The sequence below is a fragment of the Mytilus galloprovincialis genome, chromosome 5 (assembly GCF_965363235.1).
Source record: "Mytilus galloprovincialis chromosome 5, xbMytGall1.hap1.1, whole genome shotgun sequence".
NCBI classification, from domain to species: domain Eukaryota; kingdom Metazoa; phylum Mollusca; class Bivalvia; order Mytilida; family Mytilidae; genus Mytilus; species Mytilus galloprovincialis.
Genome location: NC_134842.1, coordinates 69,093,102 through 69,115,962, shown reverse-complemented (window position 1 = coordinate 69,115,962; position 22,861 = coordinate 69,093,102). Strand labels below are relative to the sequence as shown.

Sequence of the window (22,861 nt, the reverse complement as noted above, 5' to 3'; positions counted from 1 at the left end):
TTTGTATTCCGAACACACCTTTGACAATTTACTCAAGTTACTTTTAAGCTTGTTTTGTTCTTTTGGTTGTTGTTCTATTGACATTTACCTAATTTTAAATTAATCGTATTGATGATTGCAATTAACTAAACTTTTGGCAATGTACTTTGTTTCTTCGATTTTTTGTATTTTTTAGATAAATACTCACTCCCGCGATTGTGTTATTGTTTATGATGATTAAATTTAGATAAATAAAATCGTTTACTATAAAAATAAAAAAAAGGAAAAAAATGAAGAGATTTTATTTGATGTATGCATTTTTGTGCTTCCTTGTTACATTGGATTGTTATTATAGTGATTAAGATGATAACACAATGGTGACTGATGTGACCCTATTTTTGAAATTTTTGATTAATAACTTACCTTTTAATTTTGTGATTTTAATTTTTTTAATATCCTGAATATAGTAGCAGGTTTTTTTACTTGAAAAAAACTTACCAAGAATATTTTTAGGAATAACATCATCTTGTGTACTTGCTAGTTTCTCTATTGTGGAACGAATGAACTGAAAATCTAGAAAAAGAAGCTAATCATTTGTTTTTCTCAATATTAACATTCTCATCATGTTGTGTACTATTATGGTAATTCTTAATTTAAAAAAACTGTTTTCAATACAATCAACATGTATAATACTAAACGGCAAAAGTGCAAGTCGGTAATAAATAATCCGACACATGTTGTTTAAACATATAAAACATTGAAATTTGAAATGCATTAGTTTAAGGGTCTGAGTTGAGTAGGAAAGCCAAAACAAAGCAATATGACTGCTACTTTGTTGTAAAATATGCTCCGCATCTAATCTAATGAAAATGATGTTACATTTTTGTGAATTCTAAATAAAAGCAAATACTACTAAGCGTTTGAGTTTTTTTTCAAAAGGTGTAATATAAATTGCTGTCACAAAGGCGGATAACAACAAATTATCAACATAAACTACTAAGACGGTCAGAAACTTTTATAAGCTATCGCATACTGACACTTTAACGTTCCTTGAATTGACAACCGGGAATTTAAACATGTGACCCATTTCAACATCTGCAACAATAAGTAGTGTGTTTAACTCTAATGAAAACATCCTTTAGCAATACAAAAGTGAAGATTTCTACCATTGTGTATACATGTAATTAAGACAATCAGCACAGTAAAATATGGAAGGAACCACATAACTCACTATTATTTTGATTTTTAACATACATCTGCCAATATATTTGTCTATTCTTTAACATGTTTAACAAAACGAAACACATCATATCATGTATTTAATAAAATATTAAAGACATCTAAGTAATGTGTATATCATAGTTAAAATAGTTTACAACAACAAGTATTTGTCTGTCGAAACCTGAAAAAAGTATATACATAGAGTAATTGTTTACCATCGAAATTTTCTCCTTTGGTGTCCTGTCTGTCCCTGAACTTCGTTATCCCTACAATAAAGCTGCCAAATTGTAGTTCATAACATTTTACAAAAACTGCATTTTACCAAATTCAAAGTTTTATGTATATTACTGACAGCTTCAAATATAGTAAAGTTATGTATACCAATTTTTACATCTGAAAAGAAATGGTTCAATGTACTAGGTCTATTTAAGGAATGACTGTAATATTTTTTCTGTCTATGAAGAAATACCATAAAAATTTGGTGCACACTGAATAACGTGCGTAGCGGGTTATTTAACAGTGTGCACCAAATCTTTTATGTTATTTCGAATAGACAGAAAAAAATTACAGTCATTTCTTATAATTTAGTTCTAAATTCCATTTTAAACCGTAGAAAACCATGAAAAAGCGTTGATGACGTCACGGTCACATGACTAAATTGTGTCTATGGGCTGATAACAAAATAACGTCAGCCAATCAGAAGACGCTTTACATCATAAATTAAATTATAACACAATGAAAAAAACATCAGATATTTAAATGTAACGGTAGTACATGCATTTCGTACATCAATAAAGCACGTACGTACACATGCAAATATCCAACACTTCGATTTGTTTCTCATCTGGCGTTCATTACATTTTAAAATAAAATTTATATGTCTATATTATTGATGCTGAATAATACAACTTAATAAAATAAAGGATCTAATAATGTATATCGGTGTTTATTTGTATATTACTAAAACAAGATAAAATGATCTCGAAAGTTCTATAAAGCAGAAACACGAACTTAGCTAAGCGTGTAAACAGCATATGTATTACAACATATTGGCCATCACCAGAAAATTTTCTCTACTTTGCTAATTGACTAATAGGCATACATCTAAGTCTCTTACACTAAAAAATCTGAGTAAAGTAGACATTATTTATTAACATCCCTTTTGAACACTAAAATCAAACGAAATTCTTATTAAAACATCATCAAAACTGGAATAATGTGATTTCGTAAAATTTGAAAGTGACCTGTATTCTGGTCTGGAAAGGGTCTGGTTAGCCAGATGCAATGCTGATGAGCACAATCTCAAAGTTTAGAGATACAAAACTTGATTGCTCTAAGCTTTAACGTTAAACTGACCTGGTGATGATGCAAAATCTTATTATAAGAGTAAACTTTGTAGATACACAAAGTAACCATTTACTTAACACAATATTATAGGAGTAAATATTTGTTTTCAAGAGGTTACCAATGAAGTAACTGGGGCGATTGACTCAACAACTAATATAGTCCGTTGATTTACATATTTTGTTCATTGTTAACTATTCACATTCAAAGGCACAATTTTGTAACAAATGAGCTAGTAGTCCTGTTTACTGTCTAAAAACGATTGACGTTTCGATTAATGCAATATAATCTGATACTCATTACTAAAAAGAAATATTTAAATTATATATCATTCAAATTTGAAGCGTACAAGAAACGGAATATTCTTCATATTGAGAGTTTTAATACGTATGACATAATTAATTCCATGACATTAATGTGCAATGCTCTTTAAAAACAGTTTCGGTGAATTTTTTTAAAAATTAAACATTCTTTAAGCTTTAACGCGTTATTTCCTACTGCTATTCATGACAATGAAAATAACAGATGGGTATTTGTTTATTTTTAATATCATTTTGCATGAATCCCTTAGTTCCATAAATCTGTCACGGCAACATGGTCTACCGAAGTGTTAACCAATGGAAACAATTTTAACTAACCAACCCACTTTAAGTATTTGTAGATATGCAAATATGTAAGAATTGTTTACCTATACGATACAGTTTGTGATCCCATTCAGTCACATCAGTGTTTGAAATTTCATTAGCAATTTGTAAGTACTCTGCATGCCTAAGAGCTTTCAATAACTGGTGGTATCTATGTCTGTCTTTGTACAATAATTTATCTAAGAGACGTCTATTGCTTTCATTTGTTGTAAGTCCAGAGGCACAAACTTCCTCTCGTTCCTCGTGCTGCATTATATCCTCTCCAATTAAGTAGTCTGTAACATCAGTTGTTGAGACTATATTATTGACTAGCAGTGTGTAATTCTTCTGTATTCGTATTGCATTGTCATTAACATCTACAAAACAATGTGAAAAGAACTGAAAATAACAGGAACCAAAAAACTTGGCAAACATAGAGCAATCGGAAATAAATACAAAATTAACACTTCATTTGATGTTTGATTAGTTTTGATGTTCTAGTGCCACTTATAAGCACCGCATTTACGATATTTTGTGGCGACCAGGTTTTATTTGTGGAGGAAATGAAAGCGGCAGTGACTTGAGAAAACTACCGACCTCTGATTGAAAAACTGACAATCCTACATTATAGTCAATTAAGGTTGGAGTCTAATGCACCCGCACGACCGGGGTTCGAACTAACAGCCTCAGTGTTGATTGGCTATTTTACCATGACCATTGGTCCCACCTGGATATGAATGAAGAGTTGCACCATAAGCGCATGAAACGCCCGTCAATCTCTCAGCTCGTTTTTATGCTGGAATTGAATATATAAAATTAACTAAAAATAATGCGAGCACTGTCCCCTTTCCTCTGAACAAAAATGACAAAACAGGAATTTTTCGGCACTATTAATACTACTTCACGTTCTACTTCAAGTTTGCGTTCGCGATTTGTGAAAGTATTACAATTCTATAACAGTCCATAAGTGTGCAAATCGTTTTATTACATTATCAGGCCGACAAAAAACCAGATAAACACCCGGTTTACGTTTGACACCCAAAGCATACCTATGACGTTACCAAGTCTAGGTACCAAAGAAGATTGCACCATATCGCGGGATTTACATCAACATAAAATGTTATATCTAAATGATGACTAATATCGAGAAATTTGTATATTGTGCATTAGCATCGAGATACGCTTGCCAGATACAGTCAATTTGCGACAGATAAATCTCCGATTAACGTCTGCAAAGCTTCTTATAAAATACAGTGATGCCTTAAAGGAATTAATTTGATATCCTACAAATCTACAAACAATTACCATGGCAAGTCTGCGTCCATCATATCCATGTAACGAAAAGTCTTCCCATCTATATAGATGGGAAGTTAAGTTGTGTATCAAAAACACATTTTTGAGTTTCAAAAAGTATGATATGGTCAAGTATACACGATAGTAAACACTATTTTCAAGTATTAGAGGTTACTGATGTTTTAGATGAAATTAATTTATACCGATAAAACAATTACAATACTCTTACAAATTGTCAAAATCCAGTCGTAAAAATGGTTGATTAAGCATAGGCCATGATAATAGTTTATAATACATGATGGCCTTAAGCCAACTTATATTTTACAAAGTATGATAGTGAGCTTGACTGTCCCTCTTGTATCTTTTGTCCCTTTCTTTTACAACGTATGATAAATTTGATTAAGACACACCGAAGGGTTGCATACACAAAATGCCATTGTTATAATATTAAAAACAATCTCGTAAAAATTGTCTCCGTAGTTAAAGAGGGACAAAAGATACCAAAAGGGACAGTCAAACTCATAAATCTAAAACAAACTGACAACGCCATGGCTAAAAATGAAAAAGACAAACAGAAAAACAATAGTACACATGATTAAAGATATAGCGCAATCAAAAGAGTTACAGTAAGAGGACACATAATCCTATCCAGTATGAAAGCTTTCTGTCTAAAGATTTTGAAGTTTTTCTTAGAATGGATAATCATAATTTACATTCTTAGTTGTTGGGATTTGAAACCCTAGAAAATGATTGAGACAGAGATTTTGTTAGTAAATTAGAGCCTTTTTAGTCAAAACAAAAATGGCGTAAAAAACTCATAAAAGGCAACATTTACAAAAATGCATGTCTCCAAGTAATCACTATATTATATGGCTCCGATGCAATCTTTGAATTTTTTGCGTTAAATGATTACATCTTACATAAGAAGTGATTTACGATGCATGTAATTTTATAGTTAACGTTTTTAGACCAAACTACTTACTAATCTCATGACAACTCATATTGTCATCACCGTTAATAGTACATTGCATTCTGCTTATAAGTTCTTGCACGTCACTATTATGAGGGTTTGATTCTTTTAAAACATCCTTAAACACCTGGAAGGTACCATATGGTCGGTCAGTCAAAATATCAAGTAAAACTTTGTTACGCTCACGTTGTGTTGTTGGTTTAATTATTTCCTCTCTATCCTCTATCATCAAAATACACCTGGAAATCAAGTTATCTAGAACCATCTTGTCAAGTACTGTTTGATTTATTAATTCATCAAAGTAAGGAAAGAGTCCATGCTGTTTCTGATCTGAAATGATAAAAAGTAGCATTTGAGAATTATACACACTACAAACCAGTAAAAGTCTGAAATAGCCTATATCTGTACTCGGCTGTACTGATTTTTACTCGACCTGTTTAAATTGGTCTGAATTTTACTTGACATTACTCGGCTCCAGTCTGAACTATACTCTACTGTACTGAATCGTACTTGACCTTTATATTTGCTATTGAAAATAGTCTGAACTATTACTATACCAGTCTGAAACAGTCTCAACCCATTCGCAGCCGATCAGATCAACTCGATGATCCCGATTGTCCAAATTTCCACGACCAAGCTCAACCAAATTCTTGATCGGGCCTGTTTACGACTTCTACCCGACCGCCATCCGACTTTACACGACTTTAACTCGACCATTCACGACTCCTTAATGACTACATTATGACTTCTACCCGACAACAAAATAAAAACGTAATCGATAATTTCGATCAATTCACGATCTTTACACGACCTTTACTCGACTATCTAGTCCCAATCAACCATTCACGATCACAGCCTGAACTCGACCAGACCAGATCGACCAGATCGTATATTGATCGTAGGAATAATCGGGAATTGGTCGGGTATGCACAATTTTAGTATACATTTTTTTATTCCCCTCCGCTTCGGAGTGAGCATTAATTGTAACCCTTGTCCGCACGTACATCCTAACACTATTAGTTTTCGTTTCCAAATTTTATGAAACGGCGTATACAACATGCTTATTACCATAAAACACAGATCAAATGAGAATTTGGGTGGCCGTTTTTGCGTAATGACCCTTTACAATGTTATATATGCTAGCTGGACACATTCTCCGTTAATTTGGTTATATTCAGTAGAAAGTCCGAGTAAAATCATACATTTAAAATATCTACATAGAAATAAAGCAGTTTGATTTGTGGGCAAGGTGGTAAGATCTCAGAGAGACAGGTAAATAGTAAAGACGATGATTGAAGAGGGCATAGAAGATGGTTTAGACAGCAACGGGCGCCGAGAAATCTAGGTGAGGCAGTGGCTGACACGATGACCGCTGCATGTGTGGGCAGTATGCGAGATTGCACTAACTCAACAAAGAGTAGACTGGTCCTCTCCCTTGTAGCATACGGGTATCACAAACAGACAAAGGACAGAGAACCAGTCTAAACAAAGAGGAACCCAATGCTTATAAAAACTTATAGTGGACACTGATATGTAATGGTAGTTTTATTGCTTGTTTTTTGGAAATGACACCACAAAATGAGATTTGTCTCTGGATAAGTACTTATCATAGACAGCTTTACAACCCCCTTGTCCTTGTTATCTTACAAATATCGTATGTGTCATATATTGTGCCGCAAGTATGTGATAAGTATTTTTCATAGATTTGATATCCAGTAGTTAAAGGGTTAAAGATATTTATTTTCTCTTTGCTGTGTGGCAACAACCTGCATGTATTTGCTAAACAATATTGCAAAAGAGGGCAAGGATGTCACATATTTCCCCAAAATTTTACCAAAAGTAGAATTTCAATCCCCTGGAGTGATACCTTTTCTGAAACTTTATATATATCTATCAAGAGATCAAGAGTGCATTTATTTCTAACCAAAGTTTGGTAAACGTTGTTTGCCGTTTGTTATAGTTTTAGTCCATCAGCTGGTAAGGCAAAATTTCAATTCTGTGTTACACCCCAGGGTACCGCAATCTTTTGGTATAAGTCTAAAGAGTAATGTCTGAAGAATATTTTAAGAGGTGTTAGACTTTTGAAAAAGTGTCCAAAAGGAGTTAAAAGGGGTCTTATTTAAGAGTATATCAAAAATTTTGTTTCACACATATATACAGAAAAAATAAAAAATAACCAAGTATTCGGTACAATTACCCTTATTAAATTGAACAAATCATATCTTATTAATACGGAGGCTAATTTTTATTTAATTTTTAAATCGTATAGGACCAAGAAAAAAAGGGGGAGGGTAATATCCAAAATTAATGATGTTGAATGAACCAAAGCATACATACTAGTTTTCTTGATAAAAAAAGGTATATTTTTTACATTGAAACATAAGGCATCAAGTAACTAAAGGCAGTTGAACAAAATTCAAAGGTAAGAAAGGAAAAAAAACATGGAATCAATGACAAACACAAACATAAGCAATGTACATCACAGTCATTGAAAAAGACACATAGTACTAAAAAAATAAAAGAACTGTCAGGGTTTCAAGATCTATATCAAAGTTATTTTAACAACAGAATCACCACTTTTTAAGGTCATGAAGAAGGTCAATCCATAGAATCATCTTCATTTTCGTCAACGCCATCTACCGAATCATCATCACCATCATCTTCGTCGTCATCGTCAGCCATATCAACGATTTGAATATTAATTCTTGTTGCTACAATCACTTGTATATTTGCAGCCATCTGTACAGGATAAACCTTAATTGTCGAATACATGAACATCTTTTGGTGGCACAACCAGCGCATCTATACATGAACAGCTTATCAGTATCAATAAAGCATCTAACGCCGGTGGTTGGTCTAGCCAATTGATGCTGATCAAATCGTTCTTAACAATCCAATCATGGTTGTTTGGCGATGGAACAGTGTTGTGTTATAGAGTAGATTTCCAAATCTTTGCCTGAATGTTGAATCGTTTGATGTGCTCTAACATTGCATTTTTTGTTGGGTCAGTAGATGACAATGAATGTTTTTTGCATTGCAAAAAAAATCTGAAATCCATTGATGTTATTATAATCGTATCCATATATAGCACACAAAAACCTATCGAGTGTTTTTGACAGTTCTTCGCCTACCTCTTTAAAATGTTCACCAAGACGGGATAGGCCTTCTGAAAACTCCACAGAACGATTCAAAACGCCAAATGCTTTGCTTTTTCCCTTACCAGACAAAGCACTAACTGAATCACAACCACTAAAGGCGTGAAATCCTGTCAGTGCTCTACAAACATTCTCCCCAAATTTTGCGCACATTGATTGCACATTTAATAATCTGCATTTGGAAGACGTACCTATCAGAAGAATAATGTTTGAACTGATGCGATTCTGAAAATAGCAGGCCAATACTTCCACATCAGATTGATTTTATTACAATGGAATCGTTACCTTTGTCAGCTGCGTGTTTTGCATGAAGAAACATTTTTGTGTCGGCTTCTTCCTGTTTGCTTAGAAGCTCAGTGCATTTTACACTTGTTACTTTTTCATTTTCAACAGTGATACAAATAAATCAATTCCTTCAAGTGTATAAAATCTATAGGATTGTTTACTCCATTCCGACACAAGAATTTAACAAAAGCAACTTTGTTTCTACCAACTGACAACAATTTCTTCCATTGCCGAGGACACAATTGTGATTGTCTCGAAATTATTGTTATGATTTGCCCTCCCAGGGACCTGCAATCCAGTTCTAATTTTTTTAATGGATATTGTGGGATACTGATCAGTGACAAAAGCAAAGCTCTTTTTGAAACTGAAAGAATGGTTTTAAAAACAACATTTTCCAAATCAGAAAAAGTACTTGGTATCCTTGTGATGGATTGAATGACTGTCATGCCATCAAATATCCACATGCTTTCCTCAGGAATAGCTTGCATTTGTTCAACGCCCTTTTCTAAAAGACCAGCAATGACAGATTTATTTGTCTTTACTAGTGTACCATCAACGTTTGCAAGAGACTATGGAAGAGGACATAATTCAAACTTGAGGACCTCTCTCATATCCAACTGTCTTGTCTGGGCTATTACTCTATATCTACTTTCAATGTGTTGTTGTTCATTTATCAGTTATTAACTGCTTACCTTTTATTTCCTTTGTTGAAAATGTAAGCAATGATTGTCTTTTAATTGGTTTGAAAATGCCGATTGACTTTTGAACAAGCCGTTCACTGATGAAATTGTCTGATGCCAACTTTCCCTTTCTATAGGCGTCGCACATTAATTCAGAGTAAGAAACAGTGCCCGAGGACAAGCCTGATATCTGCTCAGATGTCTCAAATGGGTTTGTCCACCTTTGCAGTGTTTGAACCAATTTCAAAACGTCAGTTTCATCCCATTTCATTCGAGTTTTGTCAAGTTCTGTTTGTGTGGATGTTTCAGGATTAACTATTCATGCCAAATCTCGACATTTTGATGATATTGAAGCTCTTTCATGTGCATTTACCAACCAACGTTTAACAGAACCTTTATTCAAACTGAAACCAACAACGCCATCTCTTGTTTTGGTATCTCTGTTCAACGTTTGCTCGATCGTTTGGTCAACTGGAGATCTAGAAAATCCATGAGAGCTTCTCTGAACACAAAAACCACCAGATGAAAGATATGCATGGGCATCAGGATATGTATTTGGCAGATTTTGCATATGAAGCAAATAGACTGACATATATCGGGAATAGTTTTGACGTCATATGCGAAAAACCATAGTAACATTTTTTCAACACATGCCAAATGAAGTTCCCAATTACCTTCCCTTGTTGCTCTTATAAATGCCAATAAATGTTCGACCATTTCTATGTAAGAATTCCAGAACTTTTTCATTAGTCCCTCACTTAGATTACAATATTCGCTAAAGGCCTCAAATAGTTTACCAACATAAGGTGAAATTAGCAAGGTTTTTAAGTTCTTTTCTGTTAAATTTTGTCTGATTTGAGCTAAGATTGACAGAACAGATGCTGAAAATTAGGATCGAAAAATTCATTGTCATCATTTGAATTAAGCCAAGAGCCAAATGCTTCCCAACGTAATCGTTTAAAAGCTTCAAAAACAATTTTGAGCAATCGCAGCTCTCGATTGTTATGTTTTACCTTCAAATACACCAGTCAAAGAACCTGATCCAATAAATCCAGACTCCAACAGGAGATCGCCCAGCCCTGCATCGCAAACCGTTTCCCAATGACTGCTATAAAAGCACATGTAGTGTGACAATATGTACAAAATTTATAAAACAATAGTGAAGCAATATATCCAATCAAGAAGGAAAGAAAAATGATAAAAAGCACTATCAAATGAGGAACAATGTATATATTACGAAAAGCAAATAAATAATAACCAGCTGGTATGTCAAATCGGCATAATCGTGTGCCAAAGAAAGTAAAAAGTCTTAACAAATTCCCCAACTGACTATTTGACCTACGTTCAAAGCAATGTTTGTCGATTGAATGACTTAACAATCGTAACTCAATCACCACATAGCTAAAACACAAAATGTAAACAAGCACACCTTTATTGAATTCGATAGAGTTCACCTTTTCAAAACGCAAAAAAATAACTTTAATTTGTAATTTTTTCATAAATGTTTTGTTACACATTTACTTTATAAAATAATTTGTCTCACAAAAACAACATAATCGACAATTAAATGTTTGTTTTCAGTTGCAAATTTATGAGCTTAAAGTGCGTATTTGTGCACTCAGGTATGAATATATTGTCGACTGAATCGAAGACGGTAATTTGATGATTTCCGGTATTTTACGAGTATTTGCACGTACATATGTTTTATTGAATAATTCATATTTTAGACGATATATACATACTGCAAACAGTTTAAACATTCCATACTGGTCAATTTTAAAGTTTAATTCACAAAAACGGACAATTGTATTACGAATTTCTTCATGAAATGAGAAAATATGCCTTAATTTTAACCCCAAAAAATCGGATTGTTTGTAATGTAAATACACACTTTTTTAAAACAAAAAATCTTTAGTTTTACATTAAATATGATAGTTTTATATCTGTTTTAGTTGTTTTAACCTATACTTTATTTTTTTTCATTCGCTTTATATTAAAAATTTTAATTAAAAATGACTTAGTCGTGATAGCTAAATAAGGGGACCATTGTAAGGGACGTTTTTAAACATCTTTTGGACACTTTTTTTTTTGGTCTAACACCTTGTATTTTATCAATAAGATACTGAAGTTGAATTCTATCAAAAAAAATGGCGGTACCCTGGGGTGTAACACAAACTCCTTAACTAGAGCGCTTTTGAAAACTAGCTGATGGACTATTTGGTACGCGTTACAGAAGTAGAATCAAATGCATTGTTTAATCAGACTTTGTTGACCCTGATGAATTGTCAAAAACGCATGCACATTTTGTTGTTATTTGAATTTATTACGCAGAGAAATAGCCTCCGTAGAAATAGACACAGAGGACATCGCGCCTCTATTCATATTTAATTTTATTGACAGTTCTTCATCTTAATCAGATGACTGTATGAAGATAGTGATGATAAAGCCTTTTCATAAATTTAAATTACTTCAATTTTCTTTCTTAGCTGTTATTTTAATGAAAGAAAGGAGGGTGATACCTAAATTTGAGTAATTCTAGACATTGTTTTGAATTATTACAAGTGAGAACACGATTAGATAATTGGTTTAATGTTAAAGTTAGAAAGAAATGCATCGTTTCAACTAACATACGACGAATGACAAACTGTAGATGCATTTGCAGCGAGTGTATAGTTTGCTTTCGTCGTATTTTTGTGTGAAATTTCGTCAAAAAGTCCTAATGAATTATTTTTTTACTTCAATGTGACCTATATGTGTTATTAATAATTTCTATGTTATTTAGTGTTCTGTGACGAGCTGGCAATTGTACCACAAGTCTCTACTACAACAATTTCTGGACAAACGGAAAATACGGACAGACAAAACAGACACTAGTCCATAAAACAGGTAAAGTATAATCCTGATGTTCTTATAAACCAACTTTGAATGATAACTTACTCATCAGCAGTCTAATAATAAATTTTATTGTACAATTACTTTCATTATTGAAAAATCCACTGGTGTCAAAATTGCAGGATTTTCTTCCCTCCATGAACACCTGAGTTCTTCACAGGTTTTGTTGGTTTACGTTTTGCTAAGTTTTTAGTTTTCTCTGTTATGCATGTGGACTGCTGTTTGTCTTCTCGTCGGTTTTCGTTTTTCGCTATTGCTATGTCGGTTTGTTTTAGATCCTTGAGTTTGATTGGTCCTTTGATGTATTTTGCCTCTCTTTTACCCCGATTTTGTTTTTTGTCCATGGATTTATGATTTTTGAACAGCGGTATACTACTGTTGCCTTTGTTTTAAATGTTACCTCTACTTGCAAAAGTTACAAGTTTCGTACTGTTCATGGAGGAATTTTTGTACAGTTAAAAAATGTTGCCAATATTTTTTTGCGGAAGCAGAGTTATGAGAGTTATTCAGATCTACACACACTTTTATAGAATCGTGTAGCAGTCATGTGTTCTCGTGTATGGCCGAGTAGAGATCGAAAAGTTGTCGACTGTGGTCGCGAATGGATCGGATATTTGTCGAATTGGTCTGGGATAAAATAAATATAGAAGTCGCAGTGATATGGAAGCGATCGGGCATTGGTTGAGTTAATCTGGAAATGATCGGACATTAGTCGAGCAAAGGTCGAAATGATCGAGTACTGATCGGTAAAATATTTGTATTCCGACCAAACTTGATTTCTACACGATCCTTTCCCGATCAATTCGACCGTTACCCGACGAAATCTCGATCTCTGCTCGAGTAAATTGCTGCTCGATCCTTACTCGAATGCTTTTGACATGTCAAAAACTCTCGGGTAGAAAGCCAGATCGATAAAGAGCAATATAGACTATCCCGAGCATGCTTGTTGATTGAATCAGACCAGTCTCCCGATCACGTATGTTGTCTTGATCGGGCTTGATCGAGTTGATCTGATCGGCAGTGTGAACCTAGCTTAAACCATACTTAACCAAAGATCTGAAAAAAACTCGACCAGTCTGAACCATACTGGACCAAATAACCTCTACTTTCTTTAACTGTTAAAATAAATTCTTTTTAACTGACATACAACAACAGCCAACAAATTCAATTAAATGTTGAATCTTATATAAAATATATTATTATAATTTGGGCTGATTTTTTTATATTATATATAATTTATATCAAAAAGGGAAAACATTAAGAAATTAATAAAATTTTGTAAAAAATAGTGTTGAAGTATAAAATATTACCACTACTTAGGTAAACTCATTAATAAGATTACATCTGTTTAGAGGTAATAATTTCTACAAAAACATCAATTGAAAATTGCTATATCCTGTTTAACTTTTGAATAATTAGGCATTTCGAATATACTAAAAAAGTAATACACGAGTGAAATAAAAGGGGTATATTTTCACCTGTAAAACACACATACACTGTAAACTGAGGTAATTAAACAATGTTAAAGTGCTTTTTGTATGCCATGTTTTTAATTTCACAAAAAATTACTTAAATGTAATCGAAATGAATGTTTACTGCTACTTAGGAATACATTTTCTTTTTTATATATATAACGTATAAAATTGTTAAGTACAGGTCAAGTAAAAGTTCAGACTGTTAAGTATGGTTCAGACTAAAGTCGTGTATTATCAAGTAAATTTCAGACCAATTCAGACTGGTTGAGTAAAAATATGTACAGTCGTTTACACATATAGGCCATTTCAGACCGTTACTGGTTGTAGTGATACAGACATTACATGAATCAGATTTATGTAAATTAGAATATCACATTGTATCAAGTTAATTCTGTAGTTTTGTAAAGAATAAATAACATGAATAAAGTAAGAAATACATTTTTTGCAGTACAAAAGTTTGTTCATCAATCTAGTTGAATCTGTCGTACACTTTCTATCAGGCAGAGGTTGGTTATATACTAAATGGTCTGCCTTTTGAAAGATAATTAATGAGGAATTGATTGGTCATTTCTCTCTTTCGCACACCTTGGTATCGTTGTTATGAATCACTTTTGTTTTACCTTTTGATGATTTTAAATCAGATCATATTTTACACTGTAAAAAAGCTCATCAAATATGAAGTCTACATTAAAAAAGAACATGTAAGTTCAATTATTGAAAATGTGATAATATAAACAATACAAAGAAATTTCTGACACATTACAACTCGTCTTTGTACAACTGCTGATAGCATATGAGGTCACTACATATGTTCAGTCTTACATGTGACAAAGATGATAACCATTATTTTTTGACAAACCAACATGAGAACGAACAGACATTACAGAAGTTCTAGGTGTATAATGGAGACTATAATGATAAAAATAGTACCTTCGACAAGACGTTGTGGTGGTTTCAACTTATCTTTTTGTTTCGGTTGTATTTCTTTCTTCTCTGATTTCTAAAAACAATGTATCTATACGCCAATTATTTACATATAAAACAGTTTATTCAATTTCCACAACAGGAAAAAAAAAACATTATGCTGGACAGATTATTTCGAACTGAAAAGCTCGTAATAGGTAATTAATGCTTTGTCATTTTAATTATCAACTGGAACAATGGTGCAGACCAGTTGAAAAATTTAGCCAAATTGACTTATGGAAAGACCATATTTTGTTGCATTTTTGTTCTTTTTCATTTTCTCTCTCTCTACAAGTTTACTAGAGTTTATATAATAAAATAAAAAAAGATACAATTAAATAAAAACAAATACATGTTTTAAATCTGTATTTTAAGGCCGTTACACCTGAAATGCCATGAAGGATCATTTGAAGATTTTGCAACGTTGGTTATTTCACGATCTTATTTTACAGATCGATTTTACTATTGAAACTTTAACTATATTGTTTATACTCTATGACAAAAACCACTCAACCAAAATGGGAAGAAATTGTCCTTCAAGTGCAAACACATCTTCAAAGAACCAGTTGACAAACTTAAAGATTCAAATTGAACTAAAAAGTAGTGCATGAAGAAAAAATATGTACGTAATGATAATGAACGAGTTTCATTTTTGTGACTGTTTAACCCATTGATGTATAATTGAGATGAAGACATCTTTAGCATCAAATTTTAAATATAAGACAAGAATAAAAAAACTCTTATATTGTGTGAACAAAGAAATTAGTAGCATATACCTCTTGAAGCCGTATCACAAAAGACTTTTGGTGTGTGCAAAATTACAAAAATAAATAAAACTCTATTGTACTCACCAAAATTTAACTGTGTGTTAATATCTCAGCTTCGACGCGAGCAATAATGCATAGCGAAGTTTATTTTTGGGCATAACAACTCAAAATAAAGCTAATATTACCGTGAATCTGAAATGACTTATCACATCTTGACCCAATTATTAACTTTATTTTAGAAGCTGTCAAAAATGTTTTATGAATGATTCAATCGTGTTCACATGACAAAACTGGGAATTTCAAGGTTACTTGGCTTTTAATACGGAATTTTTACTAATCAAAGTATCCATACTATTTACCTCTAAGACAATGAATACAATACAATGCGCGGTCATTACAAAAAGAATTCATGAATATATGCAGGTAACATATAATTTCTGTAATGAAGTAAAAGACCATGATATTGCAGAGCATGTTTATATAAGAATAAGAAGATGAGGTACATATAAATTGCGCATGAGACAACTTTTAACATGAGCCTTAAAGACACTGACATTGACAAATAAAAGTTACCGTACGACAGTCAACAATTAACATAAAACATACCGCATAGTCGGAAAGAAAAAAACACCGAAGTGACAAATATAAAACAATTCAAACAAGAAAACTTACGATCTTATTCAAGTTCTGATATGTAGTTACCGAAAAAAACAAACAAACTGGACCATGATTATATCGAACAAAGAGACTTATGTATATAGATTACGATTACTCTTACTTTAAATTAAATATAGTCAAAAGACATCTAGAATCAAACTTGGATTATTTAACACTAGATCGTCTGAAGTTTCTGAACTTTGGTTCCAAAGAAAAATGTGGTTTTCGAAAATACACAGCTGTATTTAAATAAGGAGTTTCATTTGCATAATATGTATATGTAAACTGTAAATCAAGACATATAAAAGAGGGACGAAAGATACCAAAGGGACAGTCAAACTCATAAATCTAAAACAAACTGACAACGCCATGGCTAAAAATTAAAAAAGACAAACAGAAGAACAATAGTACACATGACACAACATAGAAAACTAAAGAATAAACAACACGAACCCCACCAAAAACTAGGGGTGATCTCAGGTGCTCCGGAAGGGTAAGTAGATCCTGCTCCACATGTGGCACCCGTCGTGTTGCTTATGTGATTACAAATCCGGTAAATAGTATAATTCGGTAGGTCACATTCATGAAAGGGAAGGGGATTGTAGTTACGACGTAAGGAACATATCCGATATCATTTGTGAATGGTTATTCCATAACGGTCAACCAACTTGTGATGGCGTCCGTAAAATTTACGAAGGGATGATTTCAACTTCACCATTTGGAACTCTTGGTTTAATAGCTTCCTTGTGAGCAATAACCCTCTATCAAGAAAATCATGATAGGAAATGCAAGCACGGGAATATCGTATCAATTGGGAGATATATACCCCGTATGCAGGTGCTGCTGGAATGTTGCTACTTAGAAATGGAAGGTTCACAATTGGAAAGCTGAACTCATCTCTTTTGTCGTAAATTTTTGTTTTCAACCGACCATCATTGTCAATTTCTAGATGTAAGTCAAGATATGAAGCCGACTTAACTGCATGTGTAGTATCCTTTATCTCCAATTCGATGGGATAGATGCGTTCCACATAGTCACCAAATTTTGAATTGTTTAGTGAAAGAACGTCATCTATATAGCTGAAAGTAGAGTTAAAGGATATTGCTTACTTGTTATCTTTCTTCCTAAGAAGTTCCTACATGAAGTCAGCCTCATAATAATAAAGAAACAAGTCGGCAAATAGAGGGGCACAGTTTGTTCCCATTGGGATGTCGACAGTCTGTTGAAAAACACGTCCTCCGAACGTTACAAATATGTTGTCAATCAAGAAATCAAGCATCTTGATAATATCGGTTTCGGAGAATTTTTTGTTTGAATCAGAGTGATTCTTTACAAAGTATGATTTATCCCTCCCTAAGACAAGATACTTGTATCTACGTTGGCCATTCTTTTTGATGAAGCAAAGTAATACCAACTCTTTCAATTTGTCTTTTTGTTTGGAATGTGGAATACTTGTGTAAAGAGTAGAAAAGTCAAATGTTTTAATACTGTTACAAGATGAACGAGAGTTAGATTGTATGTACTCTAAAAGATCTTTGGAATTTTTAAGTATCCACATCTGATTCACGCCACCTCTAAAATAGGCAGTTTCACAATAATTTTGAAGCCCGTCTTTGATTGCTGATAAAATAGATGTTAATAATTTAGAAAGAGGTTTCGTGGAGCACTTGGAAGACCCAGCAATATACCGTTGTTTGTAAGGACACTTATGTAGTTTAGGTATCCGATACAGTGATGGAAGATCCAGTTCTTCATCTTTGGTTGAAATACAAGGAACAAAGAACAGACCTATGATTATCCAGGATTTACTCTTTGGTAAGTGTCGTGAGGGTATATGTTGAGTTTCCAAGTGAATTGTCTATACCTAATTCGTTTATCAAGCAATTAATGTAGTGACTTTTACAGACAAAAACGATGTTATTTGTCTGCGGGGACAACACCATATTTATCATGGAGGTCGGATAAGTGTTTAGCAACATTTGGGTCTTTAAAGATTGACGTAGCATGGGCATTGATTGACCCATTCAGTTTCTTAATTCTGATTTGTATTAACGACCTCACTGCCTTAATCCATTCGGATAGAGTGTCTACGTCTTCCTTTTCACGTTTAGCCCATTGCCTGGCAGAATCCTCGACTGAATCCATCAAAATTGTATTTCCAATTGATGGATTTAGGCTCATGATATTTCGGACGTTTCAATAACACATTTCGTAGAGAAGTGTTATTAACAATGTTAAGGTCACCGGTAATAACGTGGCCAGCAGGATTATAGGTGAATTGGGAACTAGCACAAGTGCAATCAGGAGGTTTAGACTTGAAGTCGTCAATATCGAGATTCTGCAAAACGCGTTTGTAATTGAAAATTTTAGTTGCAATAGGTTTGGTATAGGTATAAGAAATTATTGGTACAGACTGGTCTTTAAAATAAGGAGGTATTTTCGATTGCACTAAGTTATGATGAAGGATATTGTCTAGGTTGACCCCATCGAGACCTTTGTTGGCAAAGGAAAGATTTAGAAAAGATCTTTTCTCTTTTTTATCTTTTCCAATGCGAACTGGCTTGAAAAGTCTGTGACTTGCAATATCCGAAATTATAGCTTGAAGTTTGTATTGGTTTGAATGAGGGTTTGTAACAGTGGATTCCAAACATAAATTGAACAGAGAATGAAGTTTTGAAAGGGGTAATGAATAAAGTTTCGTGCGAATGTGATGAATACCTAACGGCTTTTGTATGAATGGCAGCAAGTCATAAATAGAGACATCATGCAGAGAAGGTGATGTATAATGACGATGACCATGACTGCGACTACGTCGAGGAGTCGAGTTGAAAATATTCATCACATTCACCGAGTTACACGAAGGACTAGATAGAATACCTATACCATCAATTTTGTCATTGCAGCCATACGGTGTTGCAGTTCCCAATTGTCTAATCCAGTAGTCTTCTTTTTGTCTACGGAGAGTCGTTGAAAGATTAGGATTGTTAGAGCTATGGTATATCTTTTCGATAATGCGAACTGTCATAAAAACGATGGAATGATCGGGCTGATTGAAATGCTGGTATAGAATGTCGTTGGCATTGAGGTTAATGTCTGATCTATGACCGCACATACGTTTGTTTAGCCTTCCTTTCGTTTCACCGACGTATAACTTGTAGTTAAATGTGTCAAACAAGTTAATTTTGTCAAGAACATTTCAAATTATCATGTAAAGTTTCGTTTTAATTTACCTAGGTATATCTATATAACGATGATTTAAAAAAATGTTAACGTCATGTCCATGACTGTTTATAGCGTGTTGGTATACATATGATAATTAGACTGACACTTATTGATTCAAATAACGATAAATATGTGATGTTAGTTATAATTTGTATATATTTTCTAGAACCACACATGTTAAACATGTTAAACATATGACTTGTATATATGATTTGCAGGTATAGGTATATATGTATTAAAACATAAACCTTACATGAACTGTAAGTGCTCTCCTTCCTTCTGTTTGTTTCAAATGTATGTCTCTTTTCAACAGTGGTGCCTCAGAATAATCACCAGATACAACATTGGACTTCAAGCTTACTTCAACCGGAGACAATGACGTATCATCAGCCTTTTTTATATAGCTTGGAGGATGCTCATTTCCCCCTAAAAATGACATGTCAACTGAAACTCACGATTTGTCAGATATAAAGATACAGGCATACTAAAACATTTAAGTTGAACATAAAAATGAAAACAAGTGCCATAAATATAACGTTTAAGAATCCAATAGAATTTTTCTCTATCAAGTTACATTTTATTTTATTCTAATCATTTAAGCTTTTAAGAAAGTACTCGTACAACAATTTTTATGATTTATTGATTTATTGATTTAATCAGATTATATTTCAAACACTACATGCAATAGAAACAGATTCAGCAGTATCGTCTTTTGCTACATAATAAATATCTTAAAAAAGCAAACATGTTTGTACCTTTTCCCACCTTATAATGAACATTTTTTAAAAAGTTAGGTTACCATGCCCGATGAATGTTTAAAACTTCTTAATAAAGGTAAATATTTGTCACTTTCTGGTCAGTGAAGAGGAACATAAAAATAAAAGAAATGAGCTTTAACACTTTTAAGAATAGAAACAGCAAATTTTAGAGACAATACGTAATAGCATCATAGCGATTAACCAGATTAATTTAAATGTATAAATGAAGTAAACCTAATATTCTGATGTATATGTTGTTTCCTTAAAAAGCTTCTATGTCACTTCTTTCTTTTAAATCAAACAGGTTTTTTTTTATTATTTTCCTTTGATCAATCGTATAAGAAAGGCTTATTCAATATATTGGTTGAAACATGTGTCATTCACCAAGTAATGATCACAATGCCTGGAATCCATAGGGTTAACATTAGAATCAGAAAGATCATACTTAAAACAGTCAAATGAAACTCACGATATGTCAGATATAAAGATCAGGCATACTAAAACATTTAAGTTGAACATACAAATGAAAACAAGTGCCATAAAATAACGTTTAAGAATGAAATGGAATTTTTCTCTAGTAATTTATATATCAAACACAGTTGTAGGTTTTCACAGAAAGTAAAACGAACCGATAGCAGGTTCCATGATATAATTTTCTTTTGTCTGTGTATCAAATAGAGTTTGTTTTTGCAATTATTATGACGGTGTTTAAAAAGGAAATTACAAAAAATCCAAAAAAGAATTGTTGCTTTGATTAGTTGGCGATTTTCGTTTAAGGTGTAATACCACCAAATCATGGTACGTCACATCCGGTTGTATACGAAAATAGGTCGTATAAAGGGGATAAATTTGATTGGTTAACTTCAAATGTTCGTTATTTTCTTATATGCAATGAAATGTTATGTGAAATTTTGTCTATAGTACTGGACAGAATAAAACTTTACTCATGCGAAGTATTTCTTTATTTGAAACAAAGATAAGTTCCGCACATTTTTTTGAAAAGTAGAACTTTAACAAAGACTAATAGGGGAAAAGCAATGCTGGTATAATACCTAATATAAAGGTGTAATACCACCAAAGCATGGTACATCACATCCGGTTGTATACGAAAAAAGGTCGAAAAAAAATATTCCCTTAAATTTGACAGTTGTAGGTAATTAATTCTACATTTTTTGCAATAAACCATTTCTGTGTCATAAACATATGTCTCGGGTATTTCAAAGCACCATATTTTTTATATTTGGGGTTTCTAAAGAATATTTTTTTTATTTTGAGGTTACATGGTGACTAAACCTTGTACACAGATAAAATAAGGGGAGACATTTGATTGGTTTACTTTCAGTGATCGTTATTTTCTTATATCCAATGAAATGTTATGTGCATTGTTTTCTATAGTACTGGACATAATAAAACTTTACTCATGCCAAGAATCTCTTTAATTGAAACAAAGAGAAGTTCTGCACATTTTTTTGAAAAGTGCAAATTTAACAAAGACTAATAGGGGAAACTCAATGGTGGTATTATACCTAATAACTGCCACACCGATAATCAATTTAAGTTTAGATCGTTTTACTTAACTGTTGGTCCTTCCTGTCAACATCTATTGTTAAAATGCACTTATGATGCAACAAAATCCGTACCGATCATGTTGTGGTTGGATTTACTTTTATACTCAACCACAATCAAATCTTATTTTCTAGTCGTTCGTAAAAAGGTTGTTTGGCAATTGATGTTCGAGTCTAATTGTTTTGTACATTATAGGTGGTAAACAAACTCATCATAGGTACCAGGACTAAATTATATATACATGATATATACGCCAGACGCGCGTTTCATCTACAAAAGACTCGTCAGTGACGCTCGAATTCAAAAAAGTTAAAAAAAAAAAGCCAAATAAAGTACGAAGCTGATTAGCATTGAGATTCAAAATTCCGAAAAGTGTTGCCAAATACAGCTAAGGTAATCTATGCCTGAGATAGAAAAGCCTTAGTATTTCAAAAAATTCAGACAGTAATAAGGAATAACGCAGTGAATGTAAAAATGCCTATGGTATAAACACACATACATGTATGATAAAATGAAAATAACATATATACCTTCTCAGGTCCACAATTTGGATCACACACAAATACACATTGAAGTCATTATTTCTAAAAACTTTGTAAGATATACACAGAGTTATACCTGGATCTTTCATCCATTCAAGAAGGCTGTTTCTGAATTGACGAACATGCAAAGGTTTCTTAGCCATTCCAATCTTTTCCATTACTTCTTTGAATTTGTCATCTTCTGCATTAGATAGCATAAGGACATCACATTCACCTAAACAAAACGAGTGTGGTTAAATCTTTCGTGCATGCAATGCTATCTCCAAACTTCTATGAATCACATTACTCGTCAATTATAACGGTCAACATACTGTAAACCCAGCGGGAATATACACTCTTTTCAAAGTTATCTTCGTATAAAATTGCTCCTTCCCGAGATCTTAGTTTATACGATATGGACACTTATAGAATGCATTTGCTTGTTTTAAGGCTCTTATTTGAGACAATTTCTTTTCTCACAAAATTATAA

The 22,861-nt window shown here is 32.9% G+C and overlaps 1 protein-coding gene across 1 annotated transcript in view; it reads right to left on the bottom strand.

Annotated features, from left to right (window-relative positions):
* LOC143074125 (uncharacterized) overlaps positions 1–22,602 on the bottom strand; it is a 31,579-nt gene extending 8,977 nt beyond the window's left edge. The window contains exons 1-7 of the mRNA XM_076249670.1: positions 22,469–22,602; positions 19,780–19,952; positions 14,848–14,917; positions 5,443–5,760; positions 3,233–3,544; positions 1,416–1,466; positions 478–552 (exon numbers count right to left, since the gene is read on the bottom strand). Of these exons, the coding sequence (XP_076105785.1) occupies positions 478–552; positions 1,416–1,466; positions 3,233–3,544; positions 5,443–5,760; positions 14,848–14,917; positions 19,780–19,952; positions 22,469–22,589 (1,120 nt within the window). The 5' untranslated portion in view covers positions 22,590–22,602. The remainder of the gene's footprint in view (positions 1–477; positions 553–1,415; positions 1,467–3,232; positions 3,545–5,442; positions 5,761–14,847; positions 14,918–19,779; positions 19,953–22,468) is intronic.
* Positions 22,603–22,861: the final 259 nt, after the last annotated feature.